Source organism: Anopheles coluzzii, chromosome 2 (assembly GCF_943734685.1).
Source record: "Anopheles coluzzii chromosome 2, AcolN3, whole genome shotgun sequence".
In the NCBI taxonomy this organism is placed as follows: Eukaryota; Metazoa; Arthropoda; class Insecta; order Diptera; family Culicidae; genus Anopheles; species Anopheles coluzzii.
In genome coordinates, this window is record NC_064670.1 from 1,870,059 (window position 1) to 1,878,802 (window position 8,744).

An 8,744-nucleotide genomic window follows, 5' to 3' on the forward strand; every position below is an offset into this window, starting at 1 on the left:
GAACATCGTACTCAAGGTCTCGCTGCAGTGCTTTAATAGTGGGCAAGGAGACATCGGTAAGCATCGATAAACCTCTTACCGGTACTGGTAAGTCCCAGTCCCGCTTGGGGTGGAGTTGTATTCTTTGACAACAAGCACGAGAGCACTACAGAGCCGTTTGCGTTTGTCCATGGTTTGTCTGCTTGCTTAACAACCTTTGATCGGCTGCCAAATTGGTCCGATACGGAGATCCGGTCGAACCGGTGGCCAGCCAGTTGCCAGGAGGTGGAAGTGATTACGGGACGATTATCCTCCAAGAATAACAAAGGAATTCGTTCAATATTTACGCAATGGGTTTAAAAGCGATTCGCTAGCAGCTGCTTCGGGAAGGAGCAGGGAAGGTATCATGATGCCAAGATAAGAGATTACCGCACCAGAGAGATCGTGAGGGAGGGAGAGTGGGACGGCCCGTTCAAAGCTTAGCTACTTAGTAAAGCTCTGGAAATCAGGAACAGCATGATAGCAAGCCCGATGAATTGACAGTGGCACGCACGTACCACCGCAGTATCTGCCATCTGTCGGGGGAGGGAAATGGATCTGTTATTTATGAAAAGCTCCTGCCCCGGCTGCGTGTGATTGAATCCATACGGTTAAACGTTATCAAATGGTACAAAGAGTTTTCTTCGATCGTGCGTGTTGGAAAACATTTGTCAACATCTCAACGAAACTGGCGACGTGTCCGGGTCCGGGTCTGTTTTGTAAGGGAAGGGTTGCGTTCCTATGGCAGATGACGCATCGTACCCATCCTAACATGTCAATTGGCATGGGTTGTCGCTTTTCTCACTTTGCACCAGACCGGGTTGAAGTGGTTGGTTTGATTCCTCCCTTCCGCCCGCGATAAAAGCATACTAACGTACACGCTGCCAAGGGTAGTACATTTTTAATGCTCGATAGAGCTTCCCTTTTTTCCCATACCAAGCAGCCGAACGCTGGCTCCTGCCTCTTTGTCATTGTTAAGCAGCAACGAGGAAGGCTGAAAACCAAAATAAAGATTCCCACTCGTTCGCCGGCAAGCGTGAGCGTCTTAAGACCGAACGACATGCCGGGTGAATGGTTGCCATCACTTAGCTCGCGTGCAGGGACCCACACACACACGCGCGCACATGCATTGCGTTTGTCAAGGAAAACGGGCACTTTTCACGGCACTCTTCAGTCGGCGCCCATGATACCAACGCAAACGCCACGGTGTTCGTTCGCCTATGTTTTATGCAAAACATTATGTAACGATAACGTTGTTCTTGTGTTCTTTCACTTTCCACCCGAAAGGAAGGAAGCCTCAGGAATGGGTGATGTGGGATGGGTGGAGGATGGCTTCACCAGCCCGCTGTCGTCAACCACCGACACCGTCACAGGGCTGGGAAATACACATCTCTTCGATACACGGCATCATCTTCTTCGTTTTTTACGCGAAAAATTCAATCCCAAGAAACGATGGCAATGTGCGGCAATGTGCCGGCGTGTAGTTTCCGCGTTCGCGTCAGCATAGGGGCAACGACATCCCCAGCTCCCAGCCCATCTGCAAATATTTTTATCCCATTACCAAAGTGATACAGCGGGCAGGGACGGCGGAAAAGCTCAGTGAAGCTTCACAAATAGGACGGGGGGGGGGGGGGGGGAGTCTTTCTTTTGTGTGCGTTCCTGTCGGTGCGTTCCGTCAGTGCGTTCAACTGCCTTTTCGGTTTCTCCGTGTCTTATCGTGCCGCTGAAGACGGCGCAAAGTCTTCGATGCAAATCAAGGCGCTTCTTCTGCTGTTCTGCAGGCCAGGGGCTCGAGCAGAGTCAGCAGATTCTGCCAAAAAGCGAGCAGGTAAAAGAGGGGAGAAAACGGGACGGCCGGGCTTTGTCAGCTCCTCATTTCGTGGCCCTGTCTTCAGATCGTTAAAGAGATAAGAAAATTAACGAATTAATTCCATAATTAGACTCCGTTGTTGGAAGAGGCTTTAGCTGCACTGGGGCTGGGCGAGCGGGCTGGCAATGGCACACTAGGAAGGTGGGTGTGGGTGTCTGGAATGTGCGCCTGTTTGGTAATTGGATACGGGGAGCGAACGAACAGTTCGACAAGGAAGCTTGATGGTTATGCTCGTGCAAGCGGAAATGGTTTTCCTTCCGAGTGAATAACCCGCTTGTTCTAGCGAGGATGACAATTGCTGATGGAAGTGTGCTGTGGGCATGTTTTGTGGCCGCGTTTGAAGCACGTGTTTTAGTGTGGTATGTTAAGCTGTTGTGTTTGTGCCCTTTCTAAAGTGCACTTTAAACGAGCACTAGCTATCTGCGAGATTAATTTTGCATTCCCGGTGGTCCCCATACTTCCATTTTGTTGCCGTGACAAAGTCGGATGAATCATCGATTGATGTATATTATTATCGTAATCCACCCACCGTTTGAAGAGTTGCAAGTTAAATGTGGATCTATTTTAAGCAGCTGTTTGTAAAACGCTACACTTCACTGGAGCACCCGGGGGGAATATTCTGTTGACAATACAACTGTTGCGTATTTATGGCAATTTAACCACTCATTCTCCTAATTGTCCAATCAGCGAGATAAACTCACCGCCACAATCAGTTGTGTGGCGGTTTACAATACGCTCGTATGTTCCTATCTTCACCAAACGCGCTATCACTCGTTTGCTCCAACGAACGCGATGAATGAAAACAGACCAATAAGTTTGTCGATTTTCACCGATACGTGGTCAATCGAGACGACTGTCCAGTTGGATTGGTAGGTGAAGAATGGGATTAAATCACAGTATACGTAGTGAAATCCGTCCGATAAGATTACAACTGCCCGCGAGCAGAGCCTGGACCGCAACCTATAAATACGGGGAGTGCGTTCAACTGTGCGGCGAATGCGGTCGAACGTTTAGTTGGACTGTGGTTGTGTGGTGCAGTGTGTTGAGTATTAAAACGTGATGAAATCTCCGTTGGCCTTGGTTTGCCTTCTGGGCTTCGTGGGCGCGTTTGTCCTGGAGCCGCAGCCGCAGCAGAAAGATGGCGTTCAGCGGGTGCTCCGCAATCAGCGGGCATGGGAACGGATGCACCGAGAGCCTCCGATTCAGGGCGGCTCGCCTTCGCGCAAGGCCGGCCCCGTCGAGACGAAACACATCATGCAGCGGCTGGATCACTTTGACCCGCAAAATGTCAACACCTGGTCGATGGTGAGTGACCACAGCAAGACTTCGCACAGCCATTGGAATGTGCTCTTACTGTTTGTTGTTAATTTCAGCGCTACATGGCCAACGGTGAACACTACGTCGAGGGCGGCCCGCTGTTCATCTACGTCGGCGGTGAGTGGGAAATCTCCGCGGGAAGCATCTCCCGTGGCCACGTGTACGATATGGCGGCCGAGCTGAAGGGTTATCTGTTCTACACCGAGCATCGTTTCTACGGCCAGAGCCATCCGACTGTGTAAGTGAGGATGATGATGATGGGTGTGCTTGCTTATCATACGTTCGGCATTATCGCTGTTGTTTTGTGGCAATTTTTGCAGCGACCTACGTACTGATAAACTGAAGTATCTGAACATCGATCAGGCGCTGGCGGATTTGGCGCACTTTGTGGTGGAGATGCGCAAGACGATCCCGGGTGCGGAGAAGTCGGGCGTTATCATGATCGGTGGATCGTACTCCGCCACCATGGTGTCGTGGTTCCGCCAGAAGTACCCGCACCTGATAAACGGAGCGTGGGCCTCGAGTGCTCCGGTGTTTGCCAAGGTTGAGTTTACCGGTAAGCAATGGGTGGCTCGCTAGACGCGCTACCACAAACCGTAATACATCTTAAATCGTGGGTTGTTTTCTCCCACTCATGCAGAGTACAAGGAGATTGTGACGGAGAGCATCCGACTGGTCGGAGGACAGAGCTGTGCCGATCGTATTGAGCGGGCCATCCGGCAGACGGAGGAGCTACTGGACCGCGGGGAGTACGCAAGTGTCGCGCAGCAGTTTCAGCTGTGCAGCGATGTGGATCTGTCCCTGCCGCTGGATCGCATGAACTTCTTCAGCAGTCTGTCGGATGAGTTTGCGGGAGTGGTTCAGTATCACTCGACCGGAGACATTGAGGGTGTGTGCCAGGTCATCGAGGATGCCACCATCACGGACGATATGCAGGCGCTGGCCAAGCTTGTGACGCGAGGTTTGACATCGACCAACTGCAACAGCTATGGCTACAAGGCTATGGTTGATTACTACAAAAACACCGCCTGGAATGAGGGTGCTGCCATGAGCTCAAGTAGGTGTAATCGGAAGCTCGTGTCGATTGAGTGTGTGTATCGTAATGCTACCATTGTTTTCCCTATTCCCCCCGTTGCTGTGCAATAGTGCGCCAGTGGCTGTATCAAACCTGTGCCGAGTACGGATGGTATCAGATTTCGGGCTCGTCCAAGCAGATCTTTGGTTCCAGCTTCCCGGTCGACTTGTTCGTGAAGTTGTGCGGTGATCTGTACGATGGATTGTAAGTGTTGTAATGATAGTGGACGGCTTGCGTCAAGTCCCAGTGACCTGTGTATCGTTTTGTTTGGCAGCTTCGATAAGACGAGAATGATGAACAATGCCGACAGGACGAACGTCATCTACGGCGGATGGAATCCGGAAGTGACGAACGTCTTCTTCACTCAGGGTCAACTTGATCCTTGGCGTGCGATGGGCATCCAGCAGGATCTGAACGATCAGTCCCCGGCTGTCGTCATTCCAGGTACATATTTGAGGGAGAGTTTTGATTAACACCAGAGAGTTAAATGCGATGGAATTCAAACTGTCCTGTTTCTGCCTTTTCCAGGAGCTGCCCACTGTGCCGATTTGAGCTCAATCACCGCCCAAGATTCGGCTGAAATGCGAGCAGCGAAGGAAAAGATTCTGGAGCTGGTAAAGAAATGGCTAGCCTAAAGCTTCGGTTTGTTTCTTTCTTTGTTTACGGATTAAAACTGTCCGCGTACTTGTACGTCGATATAAGCTTAGGGCATCGTTTCGATGAATTTTAATATCACAGTTTGCATGAAGCACCCATTGAAAGTTCAGGTGATAAGGATTGAATTTTCAAGAGAAGCTTTCCCGGAGCTCCAATCGATGGGAAGCGGTTCGACGTAATCAGGGGATGTATAATTAAATTACACCCATTAATGTCATTTTCTGGAAGTATAGATTCATCGGAATGCTAAGGATTCTCACACCCTTGTCGGATCGATTCGGTTTTACGCTAAGAGCAAGAGACCGATTGGGAAGCGAATGAGGGCGTAGAGCGGGACGCTTACAACGGGCTCCCGCATCACGGTCAACGGGCAATTCATTAGCGACTCACGGGGCTCACGGGGCTTTGCGCTGGTCGTGGCCCGATTCCGGTCGTGCGGTCGTGCGCGTTTCCACTTAACAATCGATAAAGGAAAAATTATTCAAATCCCGCTTCTGGCGGATCCGCAATGGAATGATAATTGGGATTTCGGTGTATTCACTTACCCGTAGAAATCACGACGAAGTAATAGAAAAATAATCCTAATAATCCTATTCGTGTTTCCATGTTGATTTTTCTATTGGCTGGTGGTTTGGGTGGTTTTGGGTGGGTGCGGCCCGCCTTTACGCGTTGCGTTGCTTGTCGCCACCCACAGCCGAGGAGGCAGCAATTGGATGGCCCACGAGAAAGCCGACGGCTGATGGGAAAAATATTTCGTTACTGCTCCCCCTGCAGGCGTCCTCGGGTCGCCACCACCAGCGTCTTGGGAGGCTACTGGCCGCACACTCGCCAACAATGGGGTCTGGTGGGCTTACACCATTTTACTACACACACACATAGAAACACACACGTTAAGGGCCACCTTTTGCTTTTATTGCCGTACGTACCACTCCTTCGCGTTGTGCACTTTCACTAGACTTTTTCTTCGTGGGATTCGCTCCACAGCGCGAAGATCACAACTGTGTGGTAGATTAATTTATGATATCCACTTCAAACATCGCCGAGCGTAGGTTCTCCTACCTACGGCCTCTGACAGGAACACTCTCCCGCGGCTTTTGCTTCACCGTCAGTCAGCACATTTTAAATTATTCATCAATCACTCCTCTCGCTGCACGCGCACGCACTTTTTAGCGCACCAACTCACGCTTCGAATCAGTTTTTCTCGCGCTCAAATCAAAGCACAGCAAACAAAGAGTGGAAGAAACGAGGAAAAAAAACTCTCGAACACACGCACATTCATACTGGGTGTCCAGTAACCCGATTCTCCGGTGTCACGGGTTAGGCTGCCATCGGCAGCAAGCGCACTACCGTCACCACAAACAGGACTGAATGATTCAGCAGTGTTTGGAGTTAGTTCGCGAGTTCGCGCGAGGACCACCCAAGTGCACCCAAGTACCAAGCTCGCTTGACGCTGACGCTGGTGATGAAGGATAGGTTGTACTTTTTTTTGCGTGTTGTTGGCTCAAGTAGCTCAAACGGTCTGACCACCACACCACCGCCCAGTCGTGCGGCGCAGTTCAGAGGCGCGAGGCCGGAGATGCCGTCGCAAGAAGGCTGCCATCATGTCCCGGACAGCGACTGCCATCGTCAGCAGCCTTCATTTGCATACGCGCCCGCATTATTAAATCATTAGTATGTATCGCGTCAAGCGGACCCTTTTGGATCACCGCCGCGGACCCTGCAATGGATTGATGATGCAGTTTCCAGGGATGATGTTATGTTTCCATTTTTTGTTGTATTGTTTCGCTTGACTTCAAACAAGCCAGTGGCTGTCGGCGTGCTAGCGCCCGTCAGTTCATCAGCAGCAGGCCGTGGTGTCGAGGGAAACGATTGCACTTTTTTGTCCGCGTGGACCGACTCGTCAACTAAATAACTGTCATGCCGTAAGCCGTAATCTAATCCAATATCGTTGCCGCTCCCGGTGAGCGTGGAACCGTCGCGACGGGGCGGCCAGAAGGCGGCTATCGGAACTGAATAGAAAAATTAATTTAATCGTTCCCGTGCTGACGGGCACCACGTCATAAAGGGAAGGTGAGACCGAAACGAGCGCTTTTCAACCGGACACTTTTTTTTTGGGTGCAACACTCCGCACTGACGAGGTGAAATAAACGCGTGTCAAACTGTCAGCTCGGTTTTTTTTCGGTACACCTTTTTTCACCTTTTTTCCGATCAAATTATTGTTTTCCCAACGTTTTCCCCGAACTGAACGAACGGCGGGGGGCACGGTTTATTCTGCTTAATTACACCGGTTCCGGGGATCGGTTTCGAAAGGAAAACATTGCCACCCTCACAGCACCACGGACACCCACTGTTTGGTCGTTTTGAATTAGTAACGGTTCAACACTGTAGCACGGCTAGTAATAGCACACGTATTAGTACGTTTCGTTTCGCATTTCATTCCCGTTGCACATGAACTCCGGTGTGACCGTTGCACCCGTTTCGCACCTTGCACATTTGCATAATCATCACACACGGCGGCGGACACACGCACGGGGCTCGCGCTAAGTTACGGGTTGCGCTGTGACGCTCGCCTCGGGTCGGCTAATTCTCAAATCCCATTTACGGCTCGGTTCGACTCGCGTGAGAATCTCCACCAAACTGACTGATTTCGCATGAAAACCCGTTCGCCGATGGCAAACTGACGCGCCTTCCGGCGATATGTGCTGGTGCGGCGTGAGTGCTTCCACGCTTCGGGACCGTGCGGGACATGCGCACCTTAGCGTCGGCCCGAACTTCCCCAACCGCGGGTGTGCCGAACAGCAAAACCGGTTCCCTGCGCGAAACGGGTTTCCACCTTTCCGAACCGGTTCGGAAAAGTAGGCCTTGCCAGCCCGCCCGATTTGATATTTATATTTGCTTTTGAACCCCGTGCACCAACACTACCACCATCTAGCACCAAAAACCAGCTGATGGCGGAGTGGAAGGTGACCATCGCACCAACACTAGCAAGCATCTCGCCAGCACGACCAGCTGCGACCAACTCCCCCCCCCCATCGCTGGTAGTGGGGCAGTGGCGGGCACATGGAAATTAGCGGAGAAATAAAATAAACGTGCGGTTCATTAATTTTTGAATGTTGTGTTATAATTTAATGCTTAACAGGTAATCGGCACGGCACTGGAGGAGTGGATGAATTTCAGTCAGCTCTCGAGATTGGAGGGTTTTTTGTTCCTCTCTCTCTCTCAACTTTCCTCATTTTTCCCTGACAGACGGAGAGAGAGAGAGAGAGAGAGAGAGAGAGAGAGAGAGAGAGAGAGAGAGAGAAAGAGAGCGTGGGTTCGCGGGGTCAGAATTTATCTGTTGATTTTATTCAAACCTTAATCGGTACGCTCGAAAGGATAACAATGGATGGCACAGAACTGTGTTGCAGCCGGAAATAAAAACGGGGTGAACCAGAACAAACAAGTTTTTTGAAACTTTTTTTTCCTTTTTTTTTGCTCAAAAAAGCTATCAACAGTTCAACAGTGACAGGTCGTTAGGGTGAAAGAAGAAGGCAGCCACAAAAAAAAAAAAAAACAATAAACGACTACAGCTGCGACCCGCATACAGGACGCGTGGAGAATGAATGAAGAGATTTAGTCCGACATTCGGCCACTTGAGGAGATTTACTTTGATTGACCAGAACCGGAACCGGGGTCTGCCCTTGTGGATGGGGTAGTAAAACATGACCACCGCGCGAATAGGACGAACCGGGCGCCGTCCAGCTGACGGATGCGTTCAAGAATGAGCACTTCCTTCCTATGGCGCTGTTGGTCCGCACAATGAGTTCA

General features: G+C 50.7%; 2 protein-coding genes across 2 annotated transcripts in view; one reads left to right on the forward strand and one right to left on the reverse strand.

Moving 5' to 3' along the window:
- The window catches only part of LOC120949152 (protein sidekick-1-like), a 48,148-nt gene extending 40,182 nt beyond the window's left edge, over positions 1 to 7,966 (reverse strand). The window contains exon 1 of the mRNA XM_040366210.2: positions 5,483 to 7,966. Within this exon, the coding sequence (XP_040222144.1) occupies positions 5,483 to 5,543 (61 nt within the window). The 5' untranslated portion in view covers positions 5,544 to 7,966. The remainder of the gene's footprint in view (positions 1 to 5,482) is intronic.
- On the forward strand, positions 2,864 to 4,986 carry LOC120949151 (putative serine protease K12H4.7). Its single transcript, XM_040366209.2, has 7 exons — positions 2,864 to 3,193; positions 3,262 to 3,443; positions 3,526 to 3,761; positions 3,846 to 4,262; positions 4,352 to 4,484; positions 4,555 to 4,724; positions 4,809 to 4,986. Exons 1-7 carry the CDS (start codon positions 2,948 to 2,950, stop codon positions 4,913 to 4,915), a joined length of 1,491 nt encoding a protein of 496 aa, XP_040222143.2. The 5' UTR covers positions 2,864 to 2,947; the 3' UTR covers positions 4,916 to 4,986.
- Positions 7,967 to 8,744: the final 778 nt, after the last annotated feature.